The 19,333-nt window shown below is 39.7% G+C and overlaps 1 protein-coding gene across 1 annotated transcript in view; it reads right to left on the bottom strand.

Annotated features, from left to right (window-relative positions):
- LOC126473858 (uncharacterized) overlaps window positions 1–19,333 on the bottom strand; it is a 142,894-nt gene that overhangs the window by 28,143 nt on the left and 95,418 nt on the right. Inside the window, exon 5 of the mRNA XM_050101186.1 lies at window positions 1,340–1,554. Within this exon, the coding sequence (XP_049957143.1) occupies window positions 1,340–1,554 (215 nt within the window). The remainder of the gene's footprint in view (window positions 1–1,339; window positions 1,555–19,333) is intronic.

Genomic DNA, 19,333 nt, shown 5'->3' with positions numbered 1-19,333 from the left:
CCTGTGCAAACCAAGGATAGCAGAATTTATCTTGAAACATCACTTCAGTGTCATTAGCTTACAATGCTTCTATTTTTGGATCGTAAGTCAAATATTCTGCACAGTGCCTCCTAATCCAGCCATATAGTTTTGTCCTTACCATTGCTTTAGTGGCAGTCAGAAAAGTTTACAGTCCAACAGATGGAGTCATTGCACCTGTCCTCACTAGCCTGTCAGCTTGTTCATTGTTGCTGATTTCCGAGTGACTAGGAACACACAGCAGCTTCAACCTAGCCTTACAGTGGCTTCATGGCATTCAGCAACAATCTTTGCTCTTATTGCAAAGACTGATAGAGATTTCAGAGCTGCTTGGCTGGCTGAATGAACACAGATGCCATGGTCCTTGTAGCACCAACACAGATTCTCCTCCACACACTCTCTGATAGCGATATTTCCAGCTGGAATACCATGGCTGAATTCCCTAGAGAGACTGTGGTTTCTAGTCTAGGCTGTACCCCATATATCCTCCCCCCCACCACCTCTGTCTTTTTTCAATCCATCAGTAGACCAGACTATACCTCCTGAGCAGTATAGAGGTTTGTTCTTCCGCTGCTTTGTACTTCCAAATATTACCCTGAGATGTTTACTGAAGCAGATGGTCATTGTTGTGTAGTCAGCCGGCATTCCTCGATGACTCCTATAAGTACCACATTTGGGATTCTGGATTTCCTAAAGGATTCCAGTTGTTTTCAGCTTTTAACCTTTATGCCCATGGTGGTGCATCCATTGTAACCCAAAGGTGCAATGGGAGGCAAGTCCAACATTCTCTCCATCCCAGTAGTGGCTGTGCTGCTAATTCCACCTGTTACGGCTAAGCAGCGAATTTCTGGGCCTTGCCAACACCTTCGAAGTTGCCATCAGTTTTACTTTATTTCATCATGCTATAGTGCCATAACCTATCATAGGTCTTATTAGAGTTGTGTATATCCAATATATGCTTCTGAGATTTAGAACCAAGTTTTTACTACAGGCCCTTTCAGTGCACATAAGAGCACCTTTCATTTGGGAACATATATTCTTTATATCTGAGGTCCAACATAGTTTCACATCCAGGATTGCTGCTAGATACTCCACTACTCCCTCTACTAGTAGAGTTTTGGTGAAGAGCTTGAGATTCCAGTATATGCCCTGGATACACTTCCTTATGAACAGCACCACAGCAGTTTTCTTGGAAATGACCTTTAGGACCTTCACTCCTTAATTATTTACAAGTTTTAATGTGTCACAGTATTGCAGCACATAGAAATGTATTGTTTGACTTACATAATTATGACTTATATAATTAGTTTTGATAACTTACCTGGAAAATAGTTCTTCATCAACCTTTGAACGTGGCCTTACTGAAGTGAGCATTTTCCAGTCTATTGGAACAGGGCTTAGATCTTCCAGTGCAACAGAACGCATGTCAGGAGGGACAGGGTTTGCATAAGAGTATTCTCCCTGTCGGCGAAATTCTCTTCGTTGTGGTCGAAATGTAAAATCCTTTTCACGCATTCGGATATCTTCATGTCGTACCTTTGACACAAATGAGTTTAAAGTACAGGAGGTGTATATGTAGTAGGACTGTGAAAAACTAATGTTACCAGGGTAAAAAAGTATTTATGTGGCAGGTCAACACATGACTACAGATGATGTTATGTTATGGAATAAGGTGAAGTAGCAGTTGACTGATTTGATAACAAAGGCAACAGTGCACATATAGTCTTTGTATAACATGGCCATTATGATGGTCTGCCAAAAGGAATGATTGCTTTTAAACGTGTCACAGAACATCCTGAGAAGGTCAGCCCAGATAGCCTTGTGTCTTTAAGTGCTGGTTCCAGAATGAGGAGGTGTACCATCCCAAGGTATACATATACACCTTCATCTACATCTATACTCTGCAAACCACCATGATGTGGATGGCAGAAGGTACAACTCATTGTACCAGTTATTTCGGTTTCTTCCTGTTCCATTCATGTATGCAGTGCAGGAAGAATGATTGTTTAAATGTATCTGTGAATGCAGTAATTACTCTAATCTTATCTTCACAATCCCTATGTGAGCAATACTAAGTATATTCCTAGAGTAATCATTTAAAGCTCGTTCTTGAAACATTGTTAATAGACTTTCTCGGGATAGTTTATGTTTACCTTCAAGAGTCTTACAGTTCAATTCCTTCAGTATCTCTGTGACACTCTTCCAAGGTTTAAACAAACTTGTGACCATTCATGCTGCCCTTCTGTGTATACATTCAATATCCCCTGCTAGTCCTACATGGTATGGGTCCCACACACTTGAGCAATATTCTAGAACTGATTGCTGAGTGATTTGTAAACAAATGCCTTTGTAGATTGATTGCACAGTCCCAGTATTCTACCAATAAACCAAAATCTACCATCTGCTTTACCCATGACTGACCCTATGTGATGATTCCATAGGTGTGATAGTGAATCAAATGCTTTACGGAAATCAAGAAATTCTACATCTACCCTGAGCCAAAGCTTTCAGTGTGTCATGTGAGACAAACATGAGTTGGATTTCACTCAATTGATGTTTTTGGAATCCATGCCACTTAGAATTGTGCAGGTCATCCTGTTCACAATACCTTATTGTGTTTGAGCTCAAAATATGTTCTAAAATTCTACAACAAATCAATGTCAAGGATACTGGATGGCAGTTTTGTGGACCTCTACTACTACCCTTACTGTAGAAGGGTATGACCTGTGCCTTTTTCCAAGAACTGGGCATATATTTTTATCTGAGGCATCCATGATAGATTACAGTAAGAAGAAGGGCTAGCTCAGCCAAAAATTCAGTATAGATTTTGACAGGGATTCCAACAGTTTTAATGATTTTAGCCGTTTCTCAACAATACTGACACTAATACTTATTTCATTCATCTTTTCAGAGGTGCAAGGATTAAATTGAGGCAGTTCTCCTGCTACACTCAATTTCAGTCCTGTCTCATTCAGTAGGGACTGGATACTAACTTTGGCACCACGAACAGCGTTTACATATGACCAGAATTTCTTTGGATTCTGTAAAAGATCACTTGACAATGTACTGTTACAGTAGTCATTGAAGGCATTATGCATTGCTATCTTGGCAGCCAAACATGTTTCTTTCAGTATCTCTCTATCTATAGCTCTACACTTTGTTTTACAACTATTATGCTGTAATCTCTGCATCTTTAGAAATTTCTTTACAGTGACAGTATAACATTGAGCTTCCCTCCCATTATGAACTGTTCTACTGGGTACATGTCTACCCAGTGCATGGTCAATTATTCTTTTAAACCTGAGCCAGAGTTCCTCTACATGCTCCTGCCCTATGCTGAAAGTTTCAAGTTCCTCATTCAGATATGACACTTTACTGATTTTTTTATCTAGTTTACTGAACTTATATCTTTCTGCCTGTTTTAGTTGTCCTTTGTACTCTGGCAATCATTGTTGCCACAACTGTGCCACAGTCACTGATACCAGTTTTGATGTGGACATCCTCAAAGAGGTCAGGTCTATTTGATCCAATATATTTCAATCATGAGTGAGGTTCCTAACTATCTGTTCTAGGTAGTTTTCAGGGAAGGCATTTAGTAAACTTTCACAGGTGTTTTATCACGCCCACTACTAAGAAAAATGTAATTTTACAATTGATTGTTGGATGATTAATGTCTATGCTGATGATTATAGAATGATTGGGGAACTTAGGTACAGGTGAACTGGGGCTTTTTCTAAAGTTTTTGGTTGCATCATGAGATGAGTCTTGTGTACAATAGAAGGAGCCAATTAGCATTTTATGCACACCCCTCATACTAAGCCTTGCTCAAACAATCTCAAATGCAGCTTCAATTTTTATGCTGGTAGATTTGAGGTTTTTCGTCTACTGCAACAAATACATCACCTCCATTTCCCATTTGCTTATCCTTTCAATATACACTTAAATTTCTCCCCAAAACAACACTGCTATCAATTTCAGATTTCAACCAGCTTTTTGTACCTAGTATTATGTGAGCTTCATTACTTTTCATGAGCACTTCACACTCTGGCACTTTGTTGAGAATGCTTCAGCAGTTTACCATAAGGATTTTAATACTCTCACCTGTGCGAGGCATTTCTTTGGATCTTTCACTGATGCTTTTTGGTTTACCACAGCTGTCCTCATCCAGACTGGATGGAGAATTGCCTAATCTAAAAAACCTTTGTGTGCACTCTACACACAGTCAGCTACCTGAGTAGCAGCATCTGATGTCTAGTGCACAACTGACCCATTTACAGTTCTCAACTGTATGACACAAATCCAGGAAGTTGCAGCCTAGTTTGTCACAGAACTTTCCAGTGGATCAATCCTTCCACTCAACTCAGAACCAAAGGCCATGATCAATTCTGGGGACAATGCTGCAAATTGTGAGCTTTGTTAAAACTCCATGCACAAGGCTAGTCTTCTCAACCTTCATTGCCAGTCGCTGGAATGAGCCAAGAATGATCTCAGAGCCCAGACAACAGGCATCATTTGTTCCAATGTGCACCAAAATCTGCAGTTGGTTGCATCCTGTTCCCTCATAGCTCCTGGAATAGCCTCTTCAACATGTTGAATGAGGTCTCCAGTCATACACACTGACTGCACCTGGTGTCAATTCCTGTCCCTTGCTGTCATTATCCCTAAGAGGTACCATCATTCGTTGTATGTTTGAACTGCCAATGATTAATAGACTCTACCCTTTTACATTTGCCTGCTCCTGCCACCAGACACAAAAGGTTTCCCCAAAACAGGTGAAGTGAGTCCCATTGGCTCAGTTTCAGTCTCAGTGAAAGACAGCACCTCAAACCTGTCTGGATCTAGGTGAAACTTTTATTTACTAGCACATGAGTAACATTACATGCAGACAGTTGCAGTACACATATTCTGCCCAAGGGGGGTAACAGGATGGTGACAGTATGGGCATCCAGTCATACTTTAACTTAACTATGCTAAATCCATTACTAACCATGCTGCCCTGTGCCAGTGCAGCACAAAGGCACAAGAAAAAGGAGATACTGAGAAGTAACTGGTAACTTCTGTGAATGGATGTCTACATAATATTCTACAGGTTCGACAACAGTGGTAGATACGGCAGATCGTGACTGTCAGCGTGCTTCCTAACTCATGACTTTTTGAATCACTTTATTGTCAATCAGGAACTGGTGCAAGAAGACAGTTTGTTCTCCTTGATATGTTTCAAAGTCAGTTCTCCAGTAGAAGCCACTTGCTGAAGTGATAGATGATCAGAATGGCTATATGAAGTTTCTGGAGACCCAGATTGCTGTTTGTCCAACCCCTTAACAGTGATGGTGACCAGCATGGGAGCACATTTCAGAGCACACATTGTCATCTACAGTTATCATACATCCTATTCATGAACCATGCCCTGACTTTTGTAATGTCCATGGGATCACCATGATTGCAGTGTTTTCATTATAAATACTGTCTTGAATAAAAGTGTCCTTTATGTCCATGTCATTTTATATTTCGTTCAGTTACTTTCCGTACTATACTGGTGCAGTTCTTTCTAAGAACGATCCAACTTTCTTTGAGCTTTGTTACTTGGCAGTGACACATCATGTGAAAGTTATTTTTGTTGTTTTTGTTCTTATGTTTTGCACGCCAGTGCAAGATGATGGTTCATGTACTTATTATAACTGTTGTGTTACTTATTGTTGTTTACTTGTGCCAGGGAAGGGTATATTGAAAGAAAACATCATTTTGTATCAGTATTAGTGTGCTGATTTTTTTTAGGTTATTTTTTGAAACTAAAGGAAAATATCAAGCTGCACACTCTAGCTGTTTCAGCAAATGTTGGAAGATGTTCTAACAACAAGCACATGATATTCAACAACAGACTTTCCCTCATTTTGAGAACATATGGGTGTTTACTATGACACACTGCAATAGTTTGAGGGTTATACAACAATTTTCATACATCTTCAAAGAACGAATTTTTCTTAAACAAAATCTAGCAATTTTAGATTAACCATCCTTTTAATAATATCAGTTCAGGCCCCTGAAAAATTTTTCATTGCTGTAGTTCATTTTAAAGCTCACTTTACATTTATTTTTATTGATATTTTCAGGTCTTTTAGTAATAATTTTCAAGGTATTTGAGATCATTACAATCTGAGGCCTGTATTTACGCAGGTCCTTTTTCATATTCATTAATGATTAGAGTGCTCCTGTGATGTATCCACAACTGAATCATTCTGAAAATCTCTTGTATCAACTGTAACAATGTGCCAAATGTCAAGGATATCATTCATGCAATGTGGACAACCAGTGGAAGTGTTTTTGGCAGTAATGAATGGGCAATGATGTCTCTTATATTGAGAGGTATGCCCTAACCAGTACAAGCAACATAAAATTGATCATGATGAGGTTTAATGCTATTAGGATATTAGGATAAAGATTAATTGCAAATAATTATAAGCAAGAAATTTTTCTGATTGTATTACTGATTTGTTGCAACATTCCTTGTTTTCTATCAACTGATTTAGGATATATAGGAATGGTATTGATGTTTGACAGAATAAATTATGCAGAAGTTTACACATATTTTAAAGTGTGGTGCTGGGTGCAGGAGGCTATTGCTTCATACAGCAGCATAGTGGTCTTAGTAATAAAATTCCACTGACAGCTTCCATTGTCATTGCCTTTCAGTCACTGACTTAGACATTATGCATTAAAGTAAATAAGTCAGAACTTTGTGTTTCCTGCCCTGCTTGGTTTTGTGTTGTGTGAGATTCTTTGTGCCTAAGAGTTTCTTTTTCTCATGCTTTTGCTCTATTAAGTTTTGTTACTATGTGTCATCTTTTTAGATACTAAAGGGAGAAGATCATTGTTTCCAAAAAAATTGTGTTCTTGCTATATATCCTAAGTTCTCCAAGCCAGATATGGGCTCAGATTTGAACACTTCAGGTTGTGAGAATTATAGTATTCACTTGATACACTATTTTTCCATTTACTATGATATTTGTGAGACAGCAAGATTTGTGGAATGGCAGAGACAATACTTCAGTTGCCCCTTAGACAACAGATAGTGGCTTGTTCAATGCAAAAGACAAACAACCAGCCATCACAAAAAGTGGCTTTTATAAAGTCACATGCCGCGAGTGTCAGTCTGGCTACATTAGACAGATGGGCAGGTCAATCTGCTCCAGGTTTAAGAACATCATGGAAGCTGAAAATTAAAGAAGCCTGACCAGCCTTTGTGGAACATTGCCTTAAAAATAACCACAAATACATAATAGATGTACAAGTCTTACACACAGAGGAAAACGGGGCTAAACTCAACCCCCCATGAACCATGGACGATAAATAGTTTGGACAAGAAGAGAATAGAAGCTTTCAAAATGTGGTGCTATAGAAGAATGCTGAATATTAGATGGGTAGATCACATAACTAATGAGGAGGTATTGAGTAGAATTGGGGAGAAGAGGAGTTTGTGGCACAACTTGACAAGAAGAAGGGACCGATTGGTAGGACATGTTCTGTGGCATCAAGGGATCACCTATTTAGTATTGGAGGGCAGTGTGGAGGGTAAAACTCATAGAGGGAGACCAAGAGATGAATACACTAAGCAGATTCAGAAGGATGTAGGTTGCAGTAGGTACTGGGAGATGAAGAAGCTTGCACAGGATAGGGTAGCATGGAGAGCTGCATCAAACCAGTCTCAGGGCTGAAGACCACGGCAACAGCACATCCCCAGACCTATTATTAAACGAGCAAACCAATTCAATTATTCATGTCTTTTAGATGACATCACAACTCCAGGACAGAAGCGCAAGACTTTGGGCTTCAATCCATCAATAAATAAAAAGTTCTTCACTGATGCATTCCCAGGTATGTTTAGTCACATTAGTGTAATTGCTGAATTGTGTATTTCTATATGTAATTTGTTAAAAAATTGTCATTGAAGTAATTTTACATTAAGCCATGAATTAAAACATTAAGAAGTTGAGTTTACTATCTTTGCCTTATCATCATGTTTATCTGTGCATTATCATCTTTGGAATCAGTAATGTACTTGAAAATGGGCTTATAACTTGAAACCTAGGTTGTGCAGTAACAACAATAAAATTTGTGAAACAAGGCAAAAAACTGTGTTTGTTTAGTTAATTTACAATGTTTCATCAAGAACACACAGTTGATTCAATAAAATGATTAAAATACTGACAATATTTCCAGAAGTGAGTCTGAGAGGTTGTGCAGTAATATGGAGAACTTCAACAGCTTCGGAAATGTATCGCACTGCTTGGATATTACACATCTACAGGCAGTGCTGACAAAGTTCTTCACAGTCTCTTTCATGCTATGCAGACCAAGGAGGTTAGGTTATGTTTGGTTAAATTTGTGGTGGTAGTTTGGAAAATGAGTTAAAACAAGACAAAAGAGCATTATTATTACTATAATGCATCAAAAATTCCTGCATTGTGAGATGTTATGGCAGATAAGTACAAAAACAAAATTGTTAAGAATAATGTATCATATGATTTGTTTCTCAAAAAATGTAGGGGGAGCCATGAAGGAAGTGTTCCTAAAAAAATTAATTAATGCAGATGTATGAATAAAAGTATATATAGATATTTATCCCTGTATTGCCCAAATACAGTCCTTTATTGCAAATATTTTTCCACGATGTATTTCCTAAACTGTGCCTCAAATAATTTAAGGTGAAACACACTTGCAAATTTCAAGTCTTTGAAAGAATTAACACTTTTATTTGTAATTCTTTCAAAGTTTCAGTGAGAAATATCCTTTATTTGAAGTGACTATTTTCAGATTTGATGGACGGGAACCACAAATAAAGTTTGTTTCTTACTGCAGCTTTGACAGAATTACAAATGATGATTGTTATAAAAATAAGTTGCTGACCCATTTTTCCTGCATCACACTGGATGTTCAAAAGCACTGCAGTAGCATGATATCATAGTGTAGTAGATAAGCACTGATTTGGTGGAACTGCATCACTCGTTGCATTATTTTGTTTTTTGATGATGGGGATAGGGGTATCCAGAGAAATTTATCTGCGAGAAATGGGGGTGGGCAAGTGCCTATGTATGGTGATGTCAATGTATGGGAAGAATCGTTTCCAGTAATGTTTAAAATGTTGGACCATCAACACACGGAAGATACAATAATGATTTTTCTTTGTTCGCCCTCAATTCTTCCAACAACTTTTTGCGAGTGATCTTTGACACTCCTTAACCCAATTTCTCTATATATCTTTTTTTCTGCTGGCCAGAAATTAGTTAACTTAGAAGTGCACAAGACAAAAGATAGGCTTAAAACAATCTGTAATAAATTTTACAATGCATCCCCTGGTAATTAATTGTCAAGGAAATTAGTCAAAATTCTCCACAAAGTGGTGTAAGTTTAGTCAAAACTGAACATTAGTACACTGAAGACCTAATTAGCATTAGTCAACCACTCTCCATGAAATTTTGCTCTGCCTTTAGTAGGGAAAACAAGTCTGGGGGTAGTGTAGCAATCTTCACTGTTAAAGCAAGTAATTTCAGTGTTATTGATGTAAGTGCATTCTGCATAGAAGTAATCACAGAATTTGCTGCAATAAATTTAAAATGAGGTAGAGAAACTATAGCAATTATCAGTGTATATAAGCCACTAAGAGCATGTATGGATACAGTTTTTTCAAAAATATATCTGATTTGCTGATATACATATATATAGACAGTAAGTTTTCTGGGTTAAATGGCCATGTAAATACTATAATAACAGGGGATATAACTATGGACTTATTAACCAGTGATGCCAACACCAAAAGGCTACACCACCTACTCGATGAATTCAACCTGACCCCACTTATCCATGACGCAACTAAAGAGATTGGCAACAGCAAAACGTGTCTGGATAATATAATAACAAACATGACCCATCTTTCTTATAGTACATCTGTTCTATAACTAGTCATCTCAAATCACCATGCAGTACAGCTTCAATTGGAGGCAAATGAGATGTCCCTTGTCATTAAAAAGAAGCTATATGTAAGCAAAGGAATTATGTATAATGATAACATCAATAGACTGAACTGCATGTCAGCACACATACCATGCTTTGAGAATGTTAGCTTTTCCTATGATAGCTTTGCTGCTGATTTATACTACTATTTTGATGCTGCATGCCCAGTTGTAGCCACAAAAGTTAAGCAAACTAAAATATAAACAAAACTATTTGGATAAATAATGATGTCATTGAAGCAAGGGAAAAATTAAAATTATTCCATAGTGCAATGATGAATAATAGACAAAATCTTAAGCTAAAGGAGGCCTCCAAAACTTATCAAGAATACTATAAAGATTTAGTAATACAGACCAGGAGCAACTACATTGCAAACAAGCTTCAGGCTTCAGGCTTCACACAGTGCTACTACTGATGTCTGGGGAGTGATAAACAGTTTTAGAACAGGCAGAGACAAATCCTGTATGGACTTTATTATTGAACGCAATGGGATGGTAGTAAAAGATCAACCTGAAATTGCTAATATATTCAATCAATATTTTTCTTCAGTGGGGAAAGCTATCAATGACAAACATAATAACCTGCAGTATAATTTTAAAGGCAATCCATCTGAGTGTAGCACATATCTAGCCCCCACAAATTGCAAAGAAATATCCAACATCATCTCTAAAATCCTCAAATCTCACAGGCATGGTAGCCTCAGTATTAATGTATTAAAAGTTTGCAGACAAAATGTCTCTCTACCTCTGTCTGTAGCAATAAATAATATACTACTGACCATTAAAATTGCTACACCATGTAGATGACGTGCTATAGATGCGAAATTTATCCAGCAGGAAGAAGATGCTGTGATATCCAAATGATTAGCTTTTCAGAGCATTCACACAAGGTTGGCGCCGGTGGCACCACCTACAATGTGTTGGCATGAGGGAAGTTTCCAACCGATTTCTCATACACAAACAGTAGTTGACCAGCATTGCCTCGTGAAACATTGTTGTGATGCCTCGTGTAAGGAGGAGGAATGCGTACCATCACGTTTCCGACTTTGATAAAGGTCGGATTGTAGCCTATCACGATTGTGGTTTATTGTACCGCGACAATGCTGCTCGCGTTGGTCGAGATCCAACGACTGTTAGCAGAATATGGAATTGGTGGGTTCAGGAGGGTAATACGGAATGCCCTGCTGGATCCCAATGGCCTTGTATCACTAGCAGTCGAGATGACAGGCATCTTATCCACAAGGCTGTAATGGATCGTGTAGACACGTCTCGATCCCTGAGTCAAAAGATGGGGACATTTGCAAGACAACAACCATCTACACGAACAGTTCGACGATGTTTGCAGCAGCATGGACTATCAGCTCGGAGACCATGGCTGTGGTTACCCTTGCCGCAGCATCACAGACAGGAGCGCCTGCGATGGTGTACTCAACGATGAACTTGGGTGCACGAATGGCAAAACGTCATTTTTTCGGATGAATCCAGGTTCTGTTTACAGCATCATGATGATCACATCCATGTTTGGTGACATCGCGGTGAACGCACATTGGAATTAATACTCCTTGGCACTTTTAGCCCAGCACTTTGAACCACAAACAGTCAGCCTCTTCGAACATGCACTAACAACCACTTACTTTCAGTGCAATAGGGAATTCTTCGAGTAGATCGACGGTGTGGCCATGGGCTCCCCATTGGCTCCTGCGATTGCAAACCTGTATATGGAACATTTTGAGGAGGTGGCCCTTCAAACTGCCAGACAGAAACCAAAGCACTTCTTCCACTATGTTGACGACACTTTGGTCGTGTGGGGACATGGCAAACAGGCACTAGATGAGTTTCTTGAACACCGCAACAGCATCCATCCGAACATCAAATTTACAATGGAAATGGAGGAAAATGGATACCTCCCCTTCCTTGATATTTTAATTAAGAGGAAGGCAGATGGTTCACTGGGCCATGCAGTACATAGGAAGAAGACATACACAGACCTATACCTTCATGGAACAAGCTGCCACCATCCAGCACAAAGACAAACAGTATTGATCAACCTGGTACATAGGGTGCGCACCGTCTGTGACAAAGACAGCCTACCATCCGAGCTGCAACACCTGAGGGAAGTCTTTCACCAAAATGGCTACAGTGAAACGCAGATCAACAGGGCACTTAAAAGTAAGAAGAAAGCAGTGAGAACCCCAGAAGAAGAAGAAGAAGAAGACAAACGACTCGCATTCCTTCCATACGTGGGTCCGCTCTCAGCCAAAATTGCACCACTTCTGGGCAAATACAATAGCAAAACCATTCTCCGACCACCACCGAAGACGAGGGAGCTCCTAGGTTCTGCCAAAGATGCGCTGAACCTTAACACACCAAGAGTATACAGCATACCATGCGAATGTGGAAAACAATGCATTGGGCAAACACAGTGCTGCATATCTAAACGCTGCGAAGAACATATCAGATGTGTGTGACTGGGTCACACAGAAAAATCAGCCATAGCAGAACACAGCATAAATGAAGAACACACCTTCAACTTCGAAAACACAAAGGTACTGTGCCGAGCATCTGGCTTTTGGGAAAGCGTTATCAAAGAATCCATAGAAATAGGGATTCACGACAATCTGGTCTACAGAGATGAGGGATATCAACTCAGATCAGCACGGAACCCTGTGATAGCGGCAATCCATCGGGCGCACGCCCGTCAACGTCCTTTACTGCGGACACAGACAGAAGGCTTACACCAAGAACCGAATGTGGCTGCTGGGGGCAACCGCCATCACCACCACTGCGCGCATGCCGCTGGTCCACCGCAGCCACTGGAGGTCCAGTGGAGGGGGGCGACCGCACATATAAATAGCCCGCTCTCCATGAATCTCGACACTTCGCCAGAAGATGGGTAGTATGACTCTTCCCGAAACGTCGCGAGATATCAACGCTATCACCCGGCTGGAGACCCGAGAAACCTTCATCAACAGTGATATTCATGATTATGATATCAGAAACAAGAAAGACTTACACTATCCTTTACTCAACCTATCTTTGGCACAGAAAGGGGTAAAAAATGCTGTTATAAAAATTTTTGACAAATTACCAGATGAAGTAAAATGTCTGATAGACAGCAGTAATAGCTTCAAAAATAAATTGAAATCATATCTCCTTGACAACTCCTTCTATACCACAGATGAATTCTTGAATACGTATAAATAAATCTGTAAATATAGTATATGCATGTTGTGCCATTTAAGGGAATGGGGTAAATAATAGAAATATTAATCTTTAACACTGTACTGTAATGTATATATATTTTAAAAAAATTGTTTCATATGTGTATTTCTTGTGCACTTGACACATTCCACATCACAATGGCTACCATTAAGGGGCCCGGGTTTGATTCCCAGCTGGATCGGGGATTTTCTCCACTCAGGGACTGGGTGTTGTGTTGTGTTCATCATCATTTCATCCCCGTCTGGCGTGCAGGTCGCACAATGTGGCGTCGAATGTAATAAGACCTGCACCAAGACGGCTGGACCTGCCCCGTAAGGGGCCTCCCAGCCAATGACGCCAAACGCTCATTTCCATTTCCGTGGCTACCATACCGTGCTGTTGATCAATGGAACACGCAACCAACTAACAAACTAACATAACATCTCCAGAATGAGAAAATCTCATTCTGGAAACATCCCCCAGGCTGTGGCTAAGCCATGTCTCCGCAATATCCTTTCCTTCAGGAGTGCTAGTTCTGCAAGGTTCGCAGGAGAGCTTCTGTAAAGTTTGGAAGGTAGGAGATGAGGTACTGGCAGAAGTAAAGCTGTGAGGACGGGGCGTGAGTCGTGCTTGGGTAGCTCAGTCGGTAGAGCATTTGCCCGCGAAAGGCAAAGATCCCGAGTTCGAGTCTCGGTCCAGCACACAGTTTTAATTTGCCAGGAAGTTTCATAACATAACATCTGTTTCTCTATTCAATCATACTGTGAAGTCAATTGTTTAAGGTAAAACACCACTGGAATTGTGCACTGGTAAAGTGTTTAAGAGTTTCAGCCATCTATGCATTTTTGATTCAAAATGCTATTTTTATTTGCCAAAGAAATTTTGTTCTAAGTTCAATGACAAAGCTATATCTGGGCATTTCATTGGCTATGTTAATGATAAATATGGTTACAAAGTGCGGATTCCATCAAAATATCATGTGATGAAATCACAAAATGTTGATTTTTCACCTAGAAAAGCTACGTACAGCTAGAAATTTGATAGAATTGGAATTTAATTTCATACCTGAAGAAATAGGAGAGAAAAGCAAATCTACTGTTGATGAAATTGACAATAGTGTGCTGGTGAATGCCTTCGGCAGCACACTAGCACTAGGAAACATTGTATATAATTTAGTTCAGCAACTAAGTGTACATGTGACAAGAGAAGAGCAAGATGTGCCCCCAGACTATGCGCTGATAATGCCCCATGAGCAGCGTACATATAGACTGCTGCCACCGACCAAGCTGTCTCAGTCCCTCACTCACTACCTCCGTATGTCGCATTGGGACTCAGTTCACATTGCACCTCAATACGTCGCACTGGGCTCATCTCTCACAGTGATAATTGCTGCCTCGCATCTTAGATAACTGTGAGGGAATGCTATATGTATATGGTTGTGATATGGACATGAACAAGATTCAAGAATTAGTATATGATATTTGATTGCTGTCAACCACAGAACTTCAGATTGTTTGGTAATTTGTTCTCGTTGTTGCATGTGTTACACAAGGGGAGCTGCAGAAGTAATCTATTTCTCTTTCCAGAGGCTTTGCACATTGCTTTTCTATTTGTCTTTTCATATTTTGTTATAATTTGTTAGTGCTAGAATGGCTACCCGCCGCCCCCTCCACCCCCTGCCCTCGCACCTCAGCCGCAGACTGCTCCTGCTCTGGAACTAAATCAGATTTTTCAGTTTCAGACCCAGCAAATCACCACATTGCTGTCTACTGTACAGCAATTGCCTGCTGCACAAGATGCATTGGCTGCCCAACCAACCAACCAACCGATCCAACAAGTGCCACCAAACAACATTCCATTGTTTCGGCACTTCGATGAAAATGAAGAGGAATTATTTGAGTATCTCACCCAGTTCCAGGCCCTCTGTCAAGACCATCGAATTCAGGGTACTGTAAAATCTCATTATTTCTGTCTGTCATGGGAACCGCTGTGTTTCACTCAATTCAAAAACTCTTCCCTAAGTCGTCTCCTGATGCACTCCACTATGATGAAGCAGTAAGTGCATTAAGTCAATATTATGAACAGCAGATTCAGGTTGCAGCAGCCAGATTTAAGTTCTTTTGCCTTAAGAAAAAGCCAGAACAGATGTACCATCAGTGGTATACCGAATTACGGGGTCTCATTAGGAAGTGTAAATTCAAGTGTAACTGTGGCAACTTTTACAGTTACATGATGATCCTTGATCCAGTCACATACAATGTCCCTGATAGCAGAATTAGAGAACAGATTCTCAAGTACTCAGATCCTTTGCATCATCAAGTGTTGCAAATATTAGAACAATTTGATTCTGGCACCATAGTTGCCAAAAAATTTTATCAGAACCCAACTTGTCACGTCGAGTCACCTTTTGCCCGTGACTGCCCTACCCAGCCACCACAATGAGTGCTCACGCAGATGTGCAGACAGCTTTGTAAACAAGTAGCCAGGCCCATATATCTAGTGAAGTCTTGCCCTTGCTGTTTTGCTTGCCATAAGTGGTTAGACTGCCCACCATGGAATGTGACATGTTAATCATGTAGAAAGAAAGGCCATGTCCAGCAGTCTGCTTGCAACACAACAGCAAAAGAATGCCAATTCTGCCCACTCTTGCAACATCAGGTCTCGTGCATATTCTGTGAATGCAGTGTTTTCAAAACTGACTACAGCGGTAATTCAAGCAAGGTTGTGCCCTCATCTCGCTGCAGTACAGTGCAACACCATTCCAACAAATTATTTGAAACACAGCAAATTGCTGGCCATTGTGTTGACTTTCAATTGGATACAGGTGCTTCTGTATGTTTGCTTAATCATGCAACATATAAATGGTTAGGCTCACCACACCTGTCAAAATCTAGCACGCACCTCACTGCATACAACAGACAGGAAACCCCAGTACTTGGACAGTGTAGTTTGCCTGCCAGTTACAAATCTCTCATGATGACAGTGAAATTTACTGTGTTGCAATCAAGAGTCAGTGAAAATTATTTGGCTTAGCTTCATTTGACTTGTTTGGTCTTAGCATCTAAGGCAATGTACTTTCAGTGACTGCTTTTAATTCAAAAGACTGTGTAGCTAGTTTACTTAAGGTATTTGCTGAACCCTCTTCTGATGTAGCTGGAAAAGCTAATAATTTTGTAGTGCACATTATGCTGAAAGACAATGCACAGCCTAAGTTTTTCCAGACTCAGCCCATTCCCATTACTTTACGAGACAAAGTAGCCAGTGAATTAAAAGAATTACAAGACCATGGTGTGGTTGCTCCAATGCAACTACTTAGTGAACAAGTCCGTTGGTTTCGATTCCCAAGTCTTCTGGTTGCATTCACATTTGTGTTGACTTCAAAACTACAGTCAATCCACAGACAATAACTGACAGTTATCCATTGCCTTGCACTGAGGAACTTATGGACAGGCTTGGCGCAGGCTGTTAGTTTTGTAAGATAGATTTGTGTGATGCTTATTTGCAAATACCACTAGAAGAAGAATCACAGAAAGTGTTTGTTGTTAATACACACTTAGGCCTATTCAGGTTTTTGCATTTGCCTTTTGGCACCAGTTCCGCACCCATCATTTTTCAATGTTACTTGGAAGTGCTGCCTGCTCAAGTGCCACTCTGGTCAACTAGCTTGACGACATTGTCATCTCAGGTCATATGCTAGAGGAACTCATTGCCAATTAGTGTACTCTTTTTCGAGTATTGTCAGATGCAGGACTCAAGGGTTGTGTCAAAAAGTGTAACTTTTTTCAGACGGAACTACGGTACTTAGGTAATGTGATAAACAGTTAGGATGTGCACCCCTCCAATCTCACTTGCTTGCAATTCATGACTTGCGTGTTCCTCACCATGTATCAGAACTGCAGTAAGTGCTAGGCAAGTTGGTATAGTACATTTGTTTCATTCTGAACACTTCATAGATCGTGGCTCCATTGCATCGCTTGAAAAGGAAAATTGTGTGTTTTGTGTGAAACAAAGAGTGTCACAACACATTTCAGAAACTCAAAAATGCCTTGCTCAGTGACAGATGTTTAGTACATTTTGATCCTGCCAAACCAGTGATTTTGCCATTCTCCATAGCTACAGCTCCCGTCTCGTCTCTACATCCAGCTTCCTGTCCCCCCCTGTTGTCATTCGCATCTCTAGTATATGAAAAAAGTGTGGTGTTTTGTGGGGGAGGAATGTGCTGGCATACACTTTTGCTAGCACACCAATTGGCACTAGGAAACTTCATATACTAGGCACTGAACTAAGCATGTGTAAAACGAGAAGACCAAGACACGCCCCCAGGCTATGCACCAATAACGCTCACTGTGCAGTGTACATTTAGGCTGCAGCTGCTGACTGAGCTGTCTCAATCTCTCACTCAGTATCTCATTGTGTCACATCAGGACTCATTTCACATTGCATCTCATACGCTGCACTGGGCTCTAGTCTTCCACAGTGATAGTTGTCACCTCGCACTTTAGCTAGCTGTGAGGGAACGTTAGCCATTGTATATAGTTGTGATATGGACACAGACATAATTCAAGAATTAGTACATGATATTTGATTGATTTTTAACCACAGAACTTCAAATTTTACATCACTGAAGTTAAGTACTCAATTTGTTCCTGTAATAAAGTGTATTTTAACCATGTGTGCTTTAACCAGGTGTGCATTTTGTGTTGTAGTTAGAACAAACTGGCCACCCACCTATCATACCACCCTCTCTTCATCCAGCCAGGAACCACAAAACAAAAGGGCACAGCCACAGCAACTAATGACCAAGAATATTCGAATGAGTTACCAAACCAACGTCCAGTTTGTGAAATACATCTCCCGGTAGAATTTAGTGACTATAAATTAGCATACCAGTCTCATCAGTCTCAAGAAGCAAATGCATTAATTTGCCTGATAAAAGCAATCCATGAAGAGCTCGCACCGGCAAACTTCAATGAAGGTGTGGAAAGTGGTAATTCTAATATATGGTTTTATGTCATGAAAGAAGAAATGAAGGCATTTGGAGAAAATGATACTTGGGACTTGGTAGAACTGCCTAAACTTAAACACATTATTGATAATCAATGGGTCTTTAATGTTAAATATTGACCTGATGGGTTGACTGATCGATATCATGCTCACTTGGTTGTGTACGGTATGTTTCAATGTGTTGGACTTTTTTATGATGAAACTTTTAGTCCAGTAGCTTATTATGATGCTATTCATGCTGTAATAGCGATTGCAGCAGAGGAAAATTTTAAAGATGGTCAATTCAGCGTTAGAACTGCATTTCTTTAAGTGACTTGGATACGGAAATATACATTCCTCAACTAGGTGGTTTCAGTGATGGACCAGATCACATCTGTAGCCTCAAGTAATCATTGTATGGACTTAAGCAATCACCTCTTAACAAGTTCCACTCATTCATGAAGAAAAGGGCTTTATTAGTTCTACGGTAGATCCTTGTATTTACTTGCAACAAAAAAATTGCTGATTGCTATTTATTTCAATGGTGGACTTATTGCAGGAACAACTCAAAGCACAATGAATTCATCCTTAGATATGTTAAAGTCAGAATTCAAAATAACAGTAGGATCTTTCGATTCACTTTTAGGCACGCAATCACAGCAACGAGAGTGTGGCTTGTTTATTTCACAGTGAGCATACACAAAGAAGATTCTACATCATTTTAATGTGGCTGATTAGATACCATTAAAAACTCCCTGTGATAATGAACAATGTGGATTATGTATGTTATGAAAATCAACTTGGTGATGTTCACAAAGCCTTTAAAATCAAACAAATTTGGAGCGTTATGTACCAATATAGGACTTTGTAACTAATGTGTTTTGATCTCTTATTTTTGATATAAAAGTTGTTCTGTGCACCACAGTTTGATTTATGGGGAATTATTAAAGTAAATAAATAAGAACTGTGTGTTTTATGTACTCTCCTATGGTGGTGCTCGGTTTTGTGCCATGTAAAATTCTTTGCTCCTAAGAGTTTCTTTTTCATGCTTTTACTCTATGAAGTTTTGTTGCTACGTATCAACTTTTTAGATATTAAAGGAAGATGATAAATGTTCCTGAAAG

The sequence above is a fragment of the Schistocerca serialis genome, chromosome 4, assembly GCF_023864345.2.
Source record: "Schistocerca serialis cubense isolate TAMUIC-IGC-003099 chromosome 4, iqSchSeri2.2, whole genome shotgun sequence".
NCBI lineage: Eukaryota > Metazoa > Arthropoda > Insecta > Orthoptera > Acrididae > Schistocerca > Schistocerca serialis.
Note: the sequence above shows the minus strand (reverse complement) of the source record. Positions and strands in the feature narration are given on the sequence as shown.